The 19,001-nt window shown below is 42.1% G+C and overlaps 1 protein-coding gene across 1 annotated transcript; it reads right to left on the bottom strand.

Annotated features, from left to right (window-relative positions):
- Positions 1-2,222: 2,222 nt before the first annotated feature.
- Positions 2,223-16,797, bottom strand: LOC122733930 (NFKB activating protein). Its single transcript, XM_043974633.1, has 9 exons — positions 16,616-16,797; positions 14,333-14,413; positions 12,178-12,245; positions 8,578-8,700; positions 7,747-7,829; positions 6,191-6,290; positions 5,808-5,883; positions 4,396-4,545; positions 2,223-2,397 (listed from the first exon to the last, which is right to left on the bottom strand). The coding sequence occupies exons 1-9, from the start codon at positions 16,795-16,797 to the stop codon at positions 2,223-2,225; spliced, it is 1,038 nt and encodes a 345-aa protein (XP_043830568.1).
- Between the last annotated feature and the right edge of the window lie 2,204 nt (positions 16,798-19,001).

The raw sequence follows: 19,001 nt of genomic DNA on the forward strand, positions 1-19,001 counted from the left end.
CTGGAGTAGAGATACCATTTCATTTCTTGAATTTATGGATTTTCCCATTAGCCTAAGTGTAGTTAGGCTATTAAAATTAGTTCCAGATGACTAGACATCATTTCCAATTCCCATCACGTAGCATAAGGAATGGGCTGTGTGTGCTGGATACCTGCTTGTCTGGGCTAGGTTAGTTGTGATTTAAGTACACTAACTGCCTAGGAGCAGAGGACAGATGTTTGGCAGATACCGAGACAAGGCTTAAAAAAAAACAGATGGTGGGGCGGCTAGGTGGCGCAGTGGATAAAGCACTGGCCCTGGATTCAGGAGTTCCTGAGTTCAAATCCAGCCTCAGACACTTGACACTTACTAGCTGTGTGACCCTGGGCAAGTCACTTAACCCCATTGCCCCGTTAAAAAACAAAACAAAAACAGATGGTTACTTAATTCAGTCTTGTAGGAAGTGGTGCCCTTGTTGCCCCCAAATGCAACTCAAACCACCAGAAACATTAAATTTGCTTTATTTGTTCAAAAATAATCCATACTCAATACATCAGCAAGTGGAGTCAATATTCTCACTTAGTTCCCTAGCTCCTCTTGGTACAAGAAGATAGAGCAAAATTGGTTAGGAAGATAACGGTAAGTGATGAAAACATACAGCTAGTATTTTCCATTTCTTCCTAACTTCAAATGGCATGACATACTTTTAAAAGCAGTAAGCTGACTCTATCTTCCTTATGGTTTATTCAAGTAACAAGTTATTCTTTTTTTTTTTTTAAGTGAGGCAATTGGGGTTAAGTGACTTGCCCAGGGTCACACAGCTAGTTAAGTATTAAGTGTCTGAGGCCGGATCCGAACTCAGGCACTCCTGACTCCAGGGCCGGTGCTCTCTCCACTGTGCCATCTAGCTGCCCCTACAAGTTATTCTTAACAATGAAAACAAGGGGGGGCTTCCCCCATAAAGCATTGCAGCTATATAACAAACATTCATGAATGATAACAAATCACTTTTTTTTTAAGATCCAGCTTCACAAAAAGGGGAAGATTTCAGTATTGGTAGGCTTAAAAATCCTAATACATTTCATTTCTCCCTAACATCACATTTGTGGATCACAGTTAGAAATCTATTTCCTTAGATGCTATTTTCTAGGCACAATTTAAGCAGAAATAATGTTATTACACTGGTATACTGGACATCCCATGCTTTTAAAAAATTAAAGAAACTCAAAGCTACTTAAAAAAACCCAACAACTGAGGTTAATAGGAGTTAGAGCTGAAATATTTTTTCTTTTGCTGGGCAATAAGGGTTAAGTGACTTGCCCAGGGTCACATAGCTATTAAGTGTCAAGTGTCTGAAGCCGGAGCTGAACTCAGTTCCTCCTGAATCCAGGGCCAGTGCTTTATCCACTGTGCAACCTAACTGCCCCCTAAAGCTGGAATCCTTAACAGATTTATTTTATGGATAAGAGTTGTGAGGCCCACAGGAATAAAAGGACTGACCTAAAGTGACACAGGGAAGAAAGTGGCTTCATTCAGATTTGAATCCAGATTGAGTAGAAATCTTGTGCTCTCTTTTCTGCAGTTCAATTAGTCTGTTAAACAAGGACGGAAGGAATCAACACTTCACTGTCCCTGGAATAAACTCCAGCTTGTCCAATTATTCAAAACATTTTCAAATTTCCTATTTTCCCTTTGCAATCATGACCTCATTTTTGTTACCAACAATGGGCTCCTTCCTGTTTCCATCAAATCTGCTGAGAACACATTAAAGGGAGGCTAGTTTGGATAAACCCACCCGAGGATGTAATCCACAGGTAATAGAAGCATCCTCCTACAGGGTGAGATTTCCATTTCTTGTCTTCTGTCAAGTTGACTTTTGTCATGTTCCCCCCCTCTCCCCAAATGTACATTTGTAGAATTACAGAAGGTCAAAGTTGAAAACAACTGTGAGGATGACCTAAGCTCAATCTGTTGTGTGACTTTCAGCCAGTCTTTTACCTGAGCTCCCCAGCTCTAGATTTTAAGATCCTGAATTTTCATTAATTGGCATCCTTTGGGGGCCAACTTCACCCATCCACAAAGAAAGTACCTAAATTTGACCAACAAAATATTTGTGCAGAGGAACAACCTCCACTAAATAAAAGGCACATTCAGAAATACAAATCATGTCTAGAAGAGAAAAGAAGAAATTGATATGAGGATGTTTTTCACTTAAATTTCTGCTCCATAACTGAGAAAACTCCTTAGTCTTCCTCATTCCCTCTTGTCTTTCTATAGACAATTTCTCTGAAGTTGGCTAGAATCTTGTTTTCCCTCTTCCGTCTCTCTTCTTGGTTGAATGACTCCAGGGCTCGCTTCTCATCAGCACTGTAGATCTGGTTTTCTTTCCGGAGACGCACGGCCTCCATTCGGCGGTGTCTAGAAAATATTAGAATGTAAAGTTTAATTCCCGCCCCCCCCCCCGCCCCCAAATGTTCTCCTAGACTTCCCAGTCTTTCTGAATACCAAGTAGCCCATTAAAAAAACTGTTTGAAATGGGTCAGATTTGAAATAAGCCCAGCTGATTTTAAGCTTATTGCGTGTCTTTTCTAGCATTCAATCCAACCCATCTTTCCTGAATCATTGATGCTCTGTCAGCATAACAAATACTACTTAGTCTTAACCACCGAGGGCACAGGACTGGTCTGGTGCTATCAGTAGTCTACTTTGGATAGCATTATAACTAGATGTCAGCAAATGGATCACCTAGGCAACCATGTCTCTGCTGGATCCTAACAGCAGGGCACATGAGGGCTAGCATGCTATCAATTGGGCAAAATCCCTGCAAGGTTCCAGTCCACTGAATAAGCAACAGCCCCTGTGGCTATGAACTGGCCAGGTACAAAGCTCTGATCAAAGAGAAATTCTTGCATGTCAGCTGTGGTCATGCCTTGGAGAAAAAGCAACAGAGCACCCTGAGGCTGACCCTACAAAGGGCAGCAGCGATCTCTTATGGTCAGGAGGAAAAAACCCAGTAACAGAGTCCTCTAAAAAGACAGGGTGGGGGCAGCTAGGTGGTAAAGTGGATAAAAGCACTGGCCCTGGATTCAGGAGGACCTGAGTTCAAATCCAGCCTCAGACACTTGACACTTACTAGCTGTGTGACCCTGGGCAAGTCACTTAACCCCCATTGCCCCACAAAAAAAAAAGACAGGGTGACCTGGCCGGGGGTGGTGGTGGTGGTGTGTTGCATCTGGTCTAGGGTAAGGACATAGTCTGACATCCCACATATCAAGATTAAAACCTACCAGCTGTGCATGTATACACGTGTGTGTGTGTGTGTGGGGGGAGACCCTATAGAGAGGTATGTCAGTGTTAGTGTATTCTCTATGCCAAGGATCATTATCCTAGTTCCTGGAATGAAGCTTGGCCCATTTTGGACCTGTTCTCAAAGACAGAACTTGGCTCCCCGTTGGATGTAAGCTGCCACGCGGGCAAACTAAGAAATAGGGAATGTTCTTTTCTGATTTGTTTTTGTGGGGACAATGAGGGTTAAGTGACTTGCCCAGGGTCACACAGCTAGTAAGTGTCAAGTATCTGAGGCCGGATTTGAACTCAGGTCCTCCTGAATCCAGGGCTGGTGCTTTAGCCACTGTGCCACCTAGCTGCCCCCGGGAATGTTCTTTTGTGGAAAGGCACTACTCCCATTCCCAAAATGTTAGGGTCCTCCAGGGGCAGAAATGTACAGTTGTGTTCAGATAAATTCACCCGGAGGCTAAGACAGCTGTAGAATATTTATCACATGGCAATTTAAGGACTAGAGAAAGACATTTGTGGGACACGGTTTTTTGCTGAGTTTGAGGTCAAACTACATGCGGAGCACCTTGGTAGTACAATGGATGGAACATTGTACTTGGAGTCAAGAAGACCCAAGTTCAGACCCTTTCTAGCTGTTCAACCCCGGGGCACTTAATCTCTCTTAGCCTCAATTTCCTCATCTATTAAATGGGTTTCATAAGAACACCTACCTCAGAGAGTTGTGAGACTCAATGAGATACTTTAAATCATTATATAAACACTAGTTATTATAACTGTTGTTGTTATGATGCCTTGAATTTCCAACAAACTATTCATGTTTGTATTCTTTTCATTCCAAATCTTCACTTGGTAAAATAACTACCCGAGGACCCTAATTATTTTTTTGGTTGTTTTGTTTTTTGGGGGAGGGTGTGGGGCAACGAGGGTTAAGTGACTTGCCCAGGATCACACAGCTAGTAAGTGTCAAGTATCTGAGGCTGGATTTGAACTCAGGTCCTCCTAAATCCAGGGCCAGTGTTTTATCCACTTCACCACCTAGCTGCCCAAAGACCCTAATTATTATGGTGTGACACAATATCACCTAATCTCTGAGAATGGAATCCAATGTCAAGAACCTACCTGCTCCCACTCATGACATAGCCTGAGCATTCAAATGTTTCAATCTCTTTACTGGTCAGGCCAATTTCTCCTCTCCGAGGGATCCGCTTTCCGGCTTTCACATATTCAGCCATGGCTGCCCCTTCGCCAGGCAACAGAGCATGACCGTAGCTGCAAAGAAATGAAGACAGGCATTTGTCCATTAGGGCATCTCTATATTCACAGGAGAGATTGCAAACAGGAGACGTGAGTCAAGATTTCCTTGGGAAACCACAGAGAAAGCAATAACCAGTGAGTAGGCAGCTTGACCTAGAAATGCAGAGTTACTTTGGGACAGACAAATGGAAGGATCATTATGACCAATTAGAGAGAAGTATAGATCTAAATACTCCCCTCTGCCTTGATGGTTTTTCTTCCAATTAATTCTCTCCAATTTTCCTCCTGAAAAAACCCCACACAAACCAAGGGGGCAGCTAGGTGGTGCAGTGGTTAGAGCACTGGCCCTGGATTCAGGACACGAGTTCAAATCCAGCCTCAGACACTTGACACCTACTAGCTGTGTGACCCTGGGCAAGTCACTTAACCCTCATTGCCCTGCCAAAATACCCCCCCCAACAAAACAAAATGAAAAAACAATCCAAATCCTCAAACAGCTTTTCTAAAATTTCCATTTATTTGACCCACAGTCCCTGCGCAGGGATCACGGGCCTCAGTGGTAGCTCACTTGAAGAGTATAGCTCAAGTGACCACCAAGGGAAGGCTTGAAAGGTACATAAACATGACGAGCCTGAACATTCTATTTTTTCTTTTAAAAAATATGGTTTGGGCAGCTAGGTGGTACAGTGGATAGAGCATCAGCCCTGGAGTCAGGAGGACCTGAGTTCAAATCCATCCTCAGACACTTAACACTTACTAGCTGTGTGGCCCTGGGCAAGTCACTTAACCCCAATTGCCTCACCAAAAATTTAAAAAAAATTATCAACAGGGGCAGCTAGGTGGTACAGTGGATAAAGCACCAGCCCTGGATTCAGGAGGAGCTGAGTTCAAATCAGACCTCAGACATTTGATACTTACTAGCTGTGTGACCCTGGGCAAGTCACTTAACCCCAACTGCCTCATTAAAAAATATGGTTTGATTTATTTCATTAGATATCCCCCAATTATATGTAAAAAAATTAACATTCATTTTTGGAAATTTTGAAACAAGAAGAGGGGCAGCTAGGTGGTGCAGTGGATAGAGCACCAGCCCTGGAGTCAGGAGAACCTGAGTTTAAATCCAGCCTCAGACACTTGACACTTACTAGCTATGTGACCCTGGGCAAGTCACTTAACCCTCATTGCCTCACACACACACACAAAAAGGAAGAAACAACAAGAAGAAAGTAAAAAAAAAAACCCGAGTATTCTATTTCTACATTTCTACTGCTACTCACTTCAAAGGCTTGTCATCTGGAGCAGAATATACTTTGGGAGCTTCTGGTCCAATCAATTCCTGACTTTGGGCATCGTCTGCTAAAACACAAAAAAAACCCCCCACACAAACATTAAGGTTACTAGTTGGTTAACTGAATATTTATTGAGGATATTCAGTCCACCAGGTAAAAGATATCCACAAGGTACTTTATGAGAGGGAAGAAAATCCCTTATCATGGAAGCTTTCAATTTAGGAAAATAATCTCAGACAAGAAGGAATAGCTTTGGGCCTTATGAGAACTGCTGGACACACCAAGTTCATGGTATGGGCTACTCCTACAGAATCAGACCCATGCCTACCTTGAACTTGTCATTCCATGGCGGTTGCCTACAAAGAACTTACTTGATGGTTTCTCCAGCCAGGGATTGTCTTGAAATTCTTCATCCGAGTCTCGGTTGCTCAACTGAGGTGATCTTTTCTTCTGCTTACACTTCTTTGACCTCTTCCTGTCATGATCATAATTTATGACGTACGTTAAATATCTAAGGAAACCCATCAAGATGCAAAGAAATTTGCTTGTTAGACAAGCTAGAGGTCTTGCTCATAGTATTAAGGCGTCAGAGCGCTAGAACTGGGAGAGAACATCTACTCTAGGGCAGGGAAATGACTTATCTAAGGCAACACAGGTTAAATATAGCACTCAGACTTCAGAACCAAGTTCTTTCCACTATGCCATGCTTCCCTTTCATTTTTACAATGGTATTTCATAGCATCTGAGAAAAATAGAATGCTTTTATTTTTATAGTATTTTCTTCAAATTACATGTAAATGACTAATATGGAAATATGTTTTGCATGATTACACATGCATAACCTATATCAAATTGCATGTCTTCTCAATGGGGGGGATGGGAAGGGAGGGAGAGAATTTGGAACTTAAAATTTAAAAAACAAATGTTAAAAATTGTTTTTATATGTAATGGGGGAAATAAAATACTAAATAAATAATAAAATTAAATATAATAAAAACAAATTAAATGTAAAGATAATTTTATTATTTTTTTTAATTTTCTTTTTTTTTGTGGGGGCAATGGGGGTTAAGTGACTTGCCCAGGGTCACACAGCTAGTAAGTGTCAAGTGTCTGAGGCCAGATTTGAACTCAGGTCCTCCTGAATCCAGGGCCAGTGCTTTATCCACTGAGCCACCTAGCTGCCCCATAACATTCATTTTATTTGTTTTTGTTTGTTTGTTTGTTTGGTTTTGTGGGGCAATGAGGGTTAAGTGACTTGCCCAGGGTCGCACAGCTAGTAAGTGTCAAGTGTCTGAGGCTGGATTTGAACTCAGGTCCTCCTGAATCCAGGGCCAATGCTTTATCCACTGAGCCACCCAGCTGCCCCCTCCATTTAATTTATCCCTTCATTTTAAATCAGATTTTGAGATCCCTTTTCTATTTCTCCAGACCATCTTTTCTATTACTTTACACACACCCAGTTAGGATCAGTTGGTTGGCACAGTGGATAGAGTTCGGGGCATGGAGTCAAGAAGATCTTAGTTCAAATCTGGCCTCAGATACTCACTAGTTGTGTGACCTTGGGCAAGTCACTTCATCCTGTTTGTCTCAGTTTCCCTTCCCTCCTCCCTCCCAAAGACGGCAAGCAATTTGATATAGGTTGTATATATGATGCTTTTCTTCTTAACAGTCAATCCATTTTATTTTCCCTGCTTGACACAAGAGAGAAAGTAAACTACAGATGGTAAACTACATGGTAGAATCCTCAGCTCAAGTATCCTATTCACACTTCTTAGTGAATAGGTTTTACTTTAAAATAGTCTAACCTATTTAATAAAATCACAAAGTCCCTTTCTCTACCCCCAATATAAGGATCTAAGGGAACTTGCAAAAGAGCTTTTATCCTGTAGAAAGGTGAAATAAAGTAATTTCAAAGTCATTCTTACACGCCATTTTTGTTCTTTCTTTCCTTCTTCTTCTTGCTTTTCTTGGACTTCTTGTCTTTCTTTGATTTCCCTTTCCCCTTTGAATCTGACAATGAAAGCAGACAATAATTAGGAGGTAAAGACCTGAACAAGCCCTGCCTCTGAGTAGGCACCATGGCATCACTGCACTCATTAAAAAAAAACACAAGTAATCAAACGAGACAAAACAAAACAAAACAAAACAAAACAAATCCCCCCAAACCTGGGAAACAGAATAATTCCTGTTTCATCTGTTACAAAGGAGAAAGTTCACTCAGTGGATCTGGCAAAACAACAGAAAGTGCACTCAGGGTAATGGATTGATATTAACTGTGTAAGCAGAGGAAAATCAGTGACCTGTTTAAAAGCAGCTTTCTGAGAAAACCTTAGCTGGACCATCCTAAACAGTTTTAGCTACCCTGAGTTAACCATTATCAGATTTCTCAGTGATTCCCAGAATTGGAAGAGATCCCAGAGGTTGTCTAGTCCAACCCTCTGCTGAAGCATGAAAGTCTCCCTCCAACATCCATCCCTGAAAAGCAATCATTCAGCCTTCGCCCAAACACTTCCAAAGAGGGGAAATTCACCGCTTCTTAGGGCAGCCCATTTCACTTTGGGACAGCTCTGAGAGTTAAGCGGTTTCTTCCTCATAAGATGGCATAGGAGGAGGGCTGTATTGAAAATGACAAAAATACACATCGGAAGAAAGCAAACAAAATCAGGGACCCTCTTCTATATGACCAAAATTTTAGCTAAAAACCTCATCTGGGGACCAAGCAAGGCAAGGTTGGCCTTCTTACCATCGAGGTTGGCACTGGACTCAAAGTCATTGTCACTGTCTTCAAAATGCTCGCTCTCTTTTTTGACTGACTTCTTTTTCTTTTTCTTAGCTCTTTCCTTGGAGTGACTAGACTTCTTCTTTCTCTTCTTCTTTCCCTCTGTACAAATATTTAAAGAGCATTAAGGGAGAAACTACCTAAGTTTAACTCATTAAGACATTTCCCAGGATACCCCTCTCCACAGCAAAGCTTCCCTAGTAACAAAGAAAAACAACTACGTAAAATCAATCAACAAAGAGGTCATGTCTGGGTATGTAACACTCCACACCCACAGTTCCCCACCTCCCCAACACAAAGAGGGATATATATTTCCTTATTTCCTCTCCAGGGCCAAGATTAGCTATTACAATCATTTAGCCATTGGCTTCATTGTATTGTTCTTTTCATTTATGTTACTGGCTCTACTTTATTCAGTATGCATCAGTTCATACAAGTCCTCTTAGGTTTTTCTGAATTCTTCATATTGGTCATGTCTTACCGAACGATACTATTCCATTCCATTCATCCATATACAAGTTTGTTCAGCCAGTTCCCTAGCAAGGTATATTTACTTTGTTTACCATTCTTTGCTATTGCAAAAAAGGCTGCTATTAATATTTTGGTATATAGGGAGCCTTTCTGTTTGACCTCCTTAGGGGTGTGCCTTAGCAGTGACATATGTTAGTGAGAGCTTATGAACAGCTTTATCACTTTTCTCAGCAGTTCCTAATTATTTTCTAGAACGGTTAGACCAATTCACAGCTCTGTCAACAGTGAGTTGGCCTGCTTATATTCCTGTAACCCTTCCAAAACTATTTTTTAAGTAAATAGCATTTCCCTCAATTACATCTAAAGATAGTTTTCAATATTAATTTTTATAAGATTTTGAGTTCCAAATTTTTCTTCCTCCCTCTGCCCTCCCCCCAAGACGGCAAGAAATCTGATAGAGGTTATACATGTGCAATCATGTTAAACATAGTTCCACATTAGCCATGTCATCGACTATTTGTCTTTTGTCACATTTGCTATTTTGAGGCGGGTGGGTGACGTGAAGATTCAGGTTCAGAACTGTCTTAATTTGGAATAGTTCTCCATTGGCAAATGGCTCTTGGTCTTACACATTTGGTTTTAATTCTCTACATCTCTTAGATATCGACCTTTATCTGATACTTATTGCAAAGCTGACCCCCCCTCATAGGACAGGTCTTTTTCTTATCTGTAGAGATTTTATACAAAAACTTTTCAATTTCATGTAACTGAAATTTTTTATTTTATCTTTCATGATCACCAATATCTATGGTTTGGTTAAGAATTCTCTCCCTGCTGGTTTTATTTTTCCCCTTCTTTTTTGCGGGGGGCAGGGCAATGAGGGTTGTGACTTGCCCAGGGTCACACAGCTAGTAAGTGTCAAGTGTCTGAGGCCGGATTTGAACTCAGGTCCTCCTGAATTCAGGGCCAGTGCTTTATTCATTGTGCCACCTAGCTGCCCCTTTCCCTTCTTTTTTGAGGTTTTCCCCTTGAGCTCTGATTCTTCTTTCATAATGACTAATGTAGAAATATGTTTAATGTGATTGTACATATATAACCTATATCAAATTGCTTTCCGTCTTGGGGAGGAGAGAGGGAAGGGAGGGTGGGAGAAAAATTTGGAACTAAAAATCCTATGAAAATAAATGTTGAATGATGGAAAATGTTCTCCAAATCCAGAAAAAAAAGAACTGTGGAATCTAGATGCAGATCGAACCATACTATTTCTATTGGTTTTTTGTTGTTCTTGTTGGTTCCTTTTTGAGGTTTTTCCCTTTTGTTCTGATTCTTCTCTCATATCATGACTAATGCAGAAATATGTTTAATGTGATTGCACATATATAAACTATATCAGATTACTTGCTGTCTTGGGGAGGGGGGAGGGAGGGCAAAACATTTGAAACTAGAAATCTTATAAAAACAAATGTTATGGGGCAGCTATGTAGCACACTGGATAAAGTACTGGCTCTGGATTCAGGAGGACCTGAGCTCAAATCCGGCCTCAGACACTTGACACTTACTAGCTGTGTGACCCTGGGCAAGTCACTTAACCCTCATTGCTCCACCAAAAAAAAAATGTTGAAACTGATCTCTAAATGTAATTGGAAAATAATAAAATATTTATATGGATAAAAAGAAAATAAATGTTGAAAACTATCCTTACATGTAACTGGAAAATAATAAAATATTTTTATTTTAATAAAAAAAGAATTCTCCCCCCTAACCAGTTTTAAAAGGTGCCTCCTTCCATTTTAATCTAATTTGTAAATCATGAAACCTTTAACATTTACACCACATATCCATCTGTAACTTAATGTGGTATATAGTATGAGATACAATTATCTACCAAATTATTTTCTAGTTTTCCCAACTGCTTTTATTGCAATGAATAATTCTTCCCCAACTAGTTTTATGTTCTTAAGATTATTGAACAACGGGGCTACTGAATTAATTTATTTTTGAATTTAATTCATTCTAATGATCTACTTTTTATTTTCGACTAGTATGAAACAATTTTGATGATTACTGCTTTATGTTACAGGCTGAGGTATGGAAGTGCTATTCCTTTTTTTCCATTTTTCCTTTGAGATTTTTGATCTCTCGTTTTTCTAAATAAATATTACTATTATGTAAAATAACTCTTGATAGTTTAATTCCTGTAACACTAAATTTGTAAATGTATTTAGGGAGCATTATAATTTTTATCATATTGGGAAGAACTGGCCTTGGACTCTAAATAATGGCTCTATTTAAATCTTCTTTTATTTTTGTAAAGAGGGTTTTGTAATTGTATTGAAATTAAGCCGGGTGTGTTGGCCAACTAACTCCTAGATACTTTATGCATTTTGTATGTGATTTCTTTATCACCTCCCTCCTGGTTTTTGTAATTGCTAAATGAAAATGTTGATGATTAAAATTTTTTTAATTTTTAGTTTAATATAAGTACTGCTACTTTATTGAAGCTATTTATTATCTCATTTTCTTTCCTGATTCTAAGGTTTTCCTAAGTAAATCATCATGTCATCTGCATACAAGGATAACCTTGTCTCCTATCCGCCTATCTTTATGCCTTTAATTTTATTTTTTATTTCAATGACGTTGCCAACCGTTCTAGAATAATGTCAAATAATAGAGGGTATCCTTGCTTTACACCCATAAAGAGCTTCAAGTGTTTCTCCAGTACAAATAACGCCAGCTTTTTTTTTACATACTTTTCTTATTAAAAATGGACTTTCTGTGCCTGTTCTTGTTAGAGTTTTAAAGCATAACTGGGTATTCTATTTATTAAAGTTTTTTTCTGAATCAATTGACATAATTGTGTGGTATGTGTTCTTAGGGTTAATCATAACTGTTTTTCCTAATATTGAATCATCCTTACTTTTAACATAGATAATTATGGAGATATATTACTGGAGTCTTTTAATTAACTACTTATTTTTTTCTTTTAAAAAATTATTAATGACTTATTAAGAAATATTTCTGATTTTCAAAGTCTTTTGCTTTACTCTTCACAAACCCATTCATGCCATTCAAGAAAAAAAAAAAAGCTTTGTCCTTAAGCAAAAATACCTTCTGAACCAGGAGCAGCAATTTCCTTAGTTTTTTTCTTTTCCTCTTCGGGGGTCAGCTCATCTGAACTAAATGTAAAGAAAAGAATTGCAAAAATTAGGAATGTGATCAAATAGTTTACTGCTTTGATAGATCCATGATTACTACCTGAGCACTCCACCTTCTTTTTGATATATTTTGAAGTCAACTATTTCCCAATAAATGACATCTTCTTCCCTGCCCCCATAGTACCTTCTCATTAAAAAATAAGAAGTTAATTTAAATGATTCTTATACAGTGCTTGGGGCATATGTAACATTCCACTTTTATAATTTATTTATTTATTTATTTATTTTTTAGGCAACGGGGGTTAAGTGACTTGCCCACGGTCACACAGCTAGTAAATGTCAAGTGTCTGAGGCCGGATTTGAACTCAGATACTCCTGAGTCCAGGGCCGGTGCTTTAACCACTGCGCCATCTAGCTGCCCCGCACTTTTATAATTTTACAATTTTTTTTTTGTTGTGTGTGTGTGTGTGGGGGGACAATGGGGGTTAAGTGACTTGCCCAGGGTCACACAGCTAGTAAGTGTCAAGTGTCTGAGGCTGGATTTGAACTCAGGTACTCCTGAATCCAGGGCCAGCGCTTTATAATTTTACAATTTGTTAACAGAAAGTGAAGAAAATGTATTTTAGCTTCAGCCTGCTGCCATAAAATCTGGAATAAGACTCGAATTTTCTTCTAAGTAAATAAAGGGTGTAAGGGAGAGTAATCACCTGTTCAGCTTCCCAGAATAAAGGGAAAGGAGCTTCAACCACAACATAAGGGATTTCGGCTAGTTTTAAGAAACTTAGATGGAAAAGATTAGGATTGCACAACCATTTAAAATCCATAGAATCCTAGAGCTGAAAGGAGCCTTAAAGATTATTTTGTCTGTTCCTCTCATTTTATAGGTAGGGAAACACACCTAGAGTGGAAAAGTAACTTGTCCAGTGGTCTCTTGCAAAGTGAATCATCTGTATAGCTTGCATGTATCATCTTCTCAGAAGGGATGTTTTGATCTTGTTTATGTAAGAGTCAAAACAACAGAGTTGGAAGTGATCTCAATGGTCATGGGGGGGGGGTGGCGGCAATGAGGGTTAAATGACTTGCCCAGGGTCACACAACTAGTAAGTGCCAAGTGTGAGGCCAGATTTGAACTCAGGTCCTCCTGAATCTAGGGCTGGTGCTTTATCCACTGCACCACCTAGCTGCCCCTCAATGGTCATTTAATCCACCTATTTCCCCATGCAAAAATGCCTCTCCAACAAGTGATCATCTGACCTTTTTCTATGAGGAATTCATTGCCATCTCACAAAAACAGCCTCCTTCCATTCTAGTTGTTGGAAAGTCCTTCCTGATGTTAATTTAAAAATCAGAGTCTTTACCCTTTTCTACCCATTAGTCTTGGTTCTGCATAGTCCCCAAGGGCTCCTTCCAGACCTCTATGAATGCAAGTACCCTCAGCCTTTAAGAGTCTGGAATTTTCTTCAGTATCTACAGGGGCACATTTCTGGTGATGCAGCTCCATACAGCATCATGAATTATGAGCTCACTGGTTACAAATACTGCTGCAACTCAGCAAAGTGAACCCAGATGTGCAAGAAAAAGAGAACCCCCAAATGAAGTATATAGCTAAAGAAAAAGGAAACATGGACAAAGAGGAGAAACGGTTTAAGGCCGTGAAGGAGTGTACTGAATATAATTGATTCATCAGAAGAACCATTTGATCCCTATTAAAATTGATTTTGGGACATCCATATACAACGTGTGTGTGTTACTGTAAGGCTGGACAAAAAATAAAGTCATTGCAAATAGCAATCTGATATTAAATGTTTCTATGAATGAGAAATCAACGTCTCATAAACACAAGTGTTTAAAGAATTAAATGTCCTATTTTCACTAAAAAAAAAGCTTTCTTTCTTAATTTAGTTTCATGACTTAAAATTTAGGGGGAAGATAATATGGAGCCAAAAGACAGAAAGTCAACCATGGTTTGAAGCTTTTCATTTAGCTACCAAAAGAAGAAGAAGAAGAAGAAGAAGAAGAAGAAGAAGAAGAAGAAGAAGAAGAAGAAACAGCTTCAAAGTAAAAAAGGTCTAAAATACTTTACTTTTGGAGAGGGAAAAATCACTTACTCAATCTCAGCAGATTTTGGAGAAAGTCCCCAAACTTCAGGTGCCCCTACTTCTCCGATTTTCTCCCTCTCACTTAATCTCCTGGAAGGTACAGGAATAGACATTAGGTAAACATATTGTACTATATTCTTTTCTTTTTTTTTTTTTTTAGTGAGGCAATTGGGGTTAAGTGACTTGCCCAGGGTCACACAGCTAGTAAGTGTTAAGTGTCTGAGGCCGGATTTGAACTCAGGTCCTCCTGACTCCAGGGCTGGTGCTCTATCCACTGCGCCATCTAGCTGCCCCTGTACTATATTGTACTATCTAAATCAGCGGTATGCAAAATGGATACTACCCACCCCAAGGTGTGATCAACTAACTAACTGGACGGTGGGGAGATGGTTTGAATCTCCCCCACCCATAGCCAACACAATCAAACCTCCTCTTATCCCCCAACACTCCCCTATTCTATCCTCTCCGTACTTTTTGGATCTTCCCCTTTTCCTTTTGAGAGACACAGTGAATTTCCCGGAACTACCAGGCATGGGATGGTTTGTGATACGGCATTTCAGATCTCATTTCCTTATCTTTCCCTTCAAACCCCCTCCTCTTCAGAACCTCCCCATTTATGGTAAAGGTTTTCGGGTGTCATCTTTAACTCACTTACACTCACCTCATATAGCTAGTCACCTATCGACTCTATTATCTCTTCCTCTATAATATCCCTAAGATCCATCCACTCCCTTCTCTCTACTCAGTCACCAGCATCTCATTGCCTTCTCCTAGACTACAGCAAAAGTCTGATTTTTATTTTCCTACGTCATCTATTCCTTCTCCAATCTAACTGCATGCCGAAATCCTAGTTCGGACTGGATCACTGTCCTACGCAAACTCCAGAATGTTTCTGTTTATTTTAATATCAAATATTATTTCATCGTTTATCTCACATTTTTTAAAAAAAATTGAGTAAATTTTATAATGTACATAATCATTAGTACAGTAGCACTTATAAATATGATTACATATCATTATACATATTTGGGGCACAAATATCCTTCCAGTCATCCAGGTTTGCAAATTCAGGGTCAATCCGTAACTCCTCATATTCCCTTCACCTCTCTTGCGTTCTTGTAATAAATAAGGTAAGATACCGCTTATTTTTCACAGAAGGCTTTCGGCTAAGTGCATATACACGTGTTTTTACACATCACTATATTTTGCCTCACAAAATACCATCGTTAACCACCTAAGAGAGGTAGAGATTAAGATTAAGGGTAAATGGGAAAACCAGCGGTTTTTACGCGCTCACATACTTCGAGCGGGAAGAGACTTTGGAAGTTATCTATCTAGTCCCCCTCCCCCCCCCCCTTCCATTTTACAAACGAGATAACCAAGGCACCAAATGCATCAAATTCTGGACTAGGGTTCAAAACCGTCTCTCGACCATTTATTAGCTATGCAATCCTGGGCAGGTTCCTAAACTCTCTGCACCTCAATTTCCTCGTCGGTAAAACGAAGGGATTGAAACTTAAGGGTCTCAGAGATTCTTTCCAGGTCTAAATTTAGCATCCTATGAGCTTTCGAAACTAACTTGCTTAACGCCACCAGCAGTAACCGTCGAACCTAAGTCCCCCGACTCCCCCAGGGCAAGGCTCTCTAGCACGTGCTATTTTTTTTTCTTTAAAAAAAGGTCATTTCAAATAAATAAATAATAAAAAAAGTGATTTCACTTAAAAAAAGTTCTTTTCATTCTTTTTAAAAACTTTTTTTAACTTAAAATTTTTTTGTTTTCATTCTTTAAAAGAAAAGATTTCATAATACGCTTAGCCAACACCAACAAAAGCTAATATTTGGTTTTTGGGGGTTTTTTTGTTTAAAATCTAATATTTCAATGATACACCCACGCCGCCTCAGATGAATATAGCAAGGGACCCCGCCGACCCTCAGAGGGATTGGGGGAGGGGGGATTCGACAAAAACGTTTCGCAAGTATTGCCCAAGTTAGCTATACCCAAGGAGAAAGGAAAGGAGTGGAAGGGAGAAAACAAATGGAGAATGAGCGAAAGGGAGGGCAGAGGAAACCAAAGTGAAAAGGAAAGAAGGGGAAAGAAAGCTGGGAAAGGGCTAGAGGAGGCAAATGAAAGAAAACTGGGGAGGAGGGTTGGAGGGGGGCGGGGAGCCTTGGGACGGAGACCCTAAGGAAAAGGAAAAGGGTGGGGGAGGGAGAGAGCAAAATGGGGAAGGGGCAAGTGAAGACTGGGAGAAAGTGAGGGAGGGAGGGGAGAGCGCGGCCCGGGGGGCTTACTTCTGCCGAAGAATCTCTTCCAGGGCTTTTTCGAAGTAGCCGCCCCAGGGCTGGTAATCCCGGGGTGCGGGGTGGCAAAAGCGCCCGGAGGCGCTAGAGAGCGGGAGCGAGAAGGCGGACAGCCAGCCCCGGGGCTGCAGGAAGCCCAAGCTGGGTCTCGGGCCCGGCTCGAAGCTGGGCATGCGGTGGAAGCCGGGCACGGGCAGGGGCACGGGCAGGGGCACGGGGCCGTTACCGAGGAAGAAGCGGGGCCCGAAGCCCCACGCCGGGCTCCGGGTGGGGCTGAGGCTCGGGCTGGGGACAGGACTTGGCGTCGAGCTCGGGCTCCGCCGGGTCGGCGGGGGGCTGGGCGGCGGCTCGCTGCCCGCCGTGCCCGTCGTGCCCGTCGTGGCGGTGGCCGAGGCCGCGGGGGGCCCGCCGCCGTCGTGCCGGTCTTCTCGCTCCCTGGAGCTGGAGCGCGAGCTCGAGCAAAAGGCGGGGATGGGGCGGGAGAGGGCCCGCGACCGGGCCCGGGATCGGGAGCGGCGGCCCCGCGAGGAGCGGCGGCCCCTCGAGGAGCGGCGGCCCCGCGAGGTGCGGCGGCCCCGCGAGGAGCGGCTGGCGAGCCGCGGGCTCCCGCCCGAGTCGCTCGGCCGGTCGCCGTCGCTGGGGCTGCTGCTGCTGCTGCTGCTCCGCCGCCGGCCGCTGCCCCCGATCCCTCGCCCAGTCGCCCCGACTCCACCTGCCGCCCCTCCTCTGCCTCCACCTCCACCTCCGCCCCTGACTTGCCGCTGCTGCGAGTGGGTCATCTCCTGCGGACTTCGGGTGCGGCACTCGGTAGCCACCGGGGAGCACCGCTCTGGTACACGGCCTCCCCGAACCACCCTGACGTGTAAAACTCTGTCGGGTGGGCGAGGCGCCGACATCCTGAGGCGCTCCGCTGTCTTGCGAAGACGCGAACTTCAACCGTCCACCCGACTTGTGGCGCGAGCTCCCAAAGAGCACGTAACGCGCATGCGTCTCTCTCCGTGTGGGGTCGCCGGCGCTACGGGGACTCCCGACTTCGTCGTGTGCACGGGCTTCGATTCCCGCCCTTTGCAAGTGCTGGGCTTTGCACCTTGCAGCTCTTGCCTTGCCCCTACCTATTTGCATTGATAAAGCGAGTGCTTCATCAATAGTTCCCTATGCCAATGTAATCAGAGATGGAATCCAAACAGAAAAAAGTAAGCAACTCCCTGCAAGGAGAGCCGTCTACCAATGCACACTTTAAACTTCAGCAATTTGCGGTTATAGAGACTTGTTTAGGAGCACTGCGCGGGAAAACGACTCATCCCGCGTCAAATAACCACTATGCATCAGACAAGAGATTTGAATCCTGGTAGGCAGATTCCCATATCCATCCGAGGATTCGGTTAGACTCCTGTATACCTCCGCTGGACTCAGCTGCCTCTCTTCGGGTTATTACTTCCCGCCCATTGAATTCTCCCAAGTAACAGAGCAAAGCCAGGCAAACCGGTGAGGTCCCATGATGCCTATCCTGTATTCAAACTCTTCACATACACCCATTCCCACCCCCACCTTCTACCCCTGATTTGCCTCACCCTTGTGCAGAATGTTTTGTTTGATTATTTATTCTCTGGGATCATGGATGCCAAATGCCTTTACCATGTTACAGAGGGGGAAACTGAGATCCAGAGAGGAAAAAATTTGTGAATTTGTGAAGATGTCAGATCTGGAAAGGTCATTAGAAATCACCTAGTCTGGGGGCAGCTAGGTGGTGCAGTGGATAAAGCACCGGCCTTGGATTCAGGAGGACCTAGTTCAAATCCGGTCTCAGACACTTGACACTTACTAGCTCTGTGATCCCGGGCAAGTCACTTAACCCTCATTGCCCCACAAAAAATAAAGGAAAAAGAAAAAAGAAAAGAAATCACCTAGTCCCACCGCTGCCCTCCACCCCCGCCGCCACCTCCACCCCCCCACCAGGGTTAAATGACTTGCCCAGGGTCACACAGCTAGTAAGTGTCTGAGGGTGGATTTTAACTCAAGTCCTCCTGAATCCAGGGCCGGAATTTATCCACAGCACCACCTAGCTGCCCCCCGTCCCATTTCTTCTTGTTACAGACCGGGATCCAAGTCCAAAAATAGGAATGAATTTTCTCAACTTTACACAGGCTGTTTCCAAATCGAGTTACTTATATTGCCTCTGGGTTACACTGCCTTGGTTAAACAAAAACACAAGGGCAAAATAACAGTTCAATGCATGAATACAAGAATTGTCATTAACGAATAGATTCTTTTATTACATTTTTAAAAATTATATTTTATTACATCTCCTTCCTTTCCCAATGAATCTTCTCTCCCTTCCCCACCTGGAGAGTTATCCTCTATAATAAAGAAGAACTAA

Source organism: Dromiciops gliroides, chromosome X, assembly GCF_019393635.1.
Source record: "Dromiciops gliroides isolate mDroGli1 chromosome X, mDroGli1.pri, whole genome shotgun sequence".
NCBI classification, from domain to species: domain Eukaryota; kingdom Metazoa; phylum Chordata; class Mammalia; order Microbiotheria; family Microbiotheriidae; genus Dromiciops; species Dromiciops gliroides.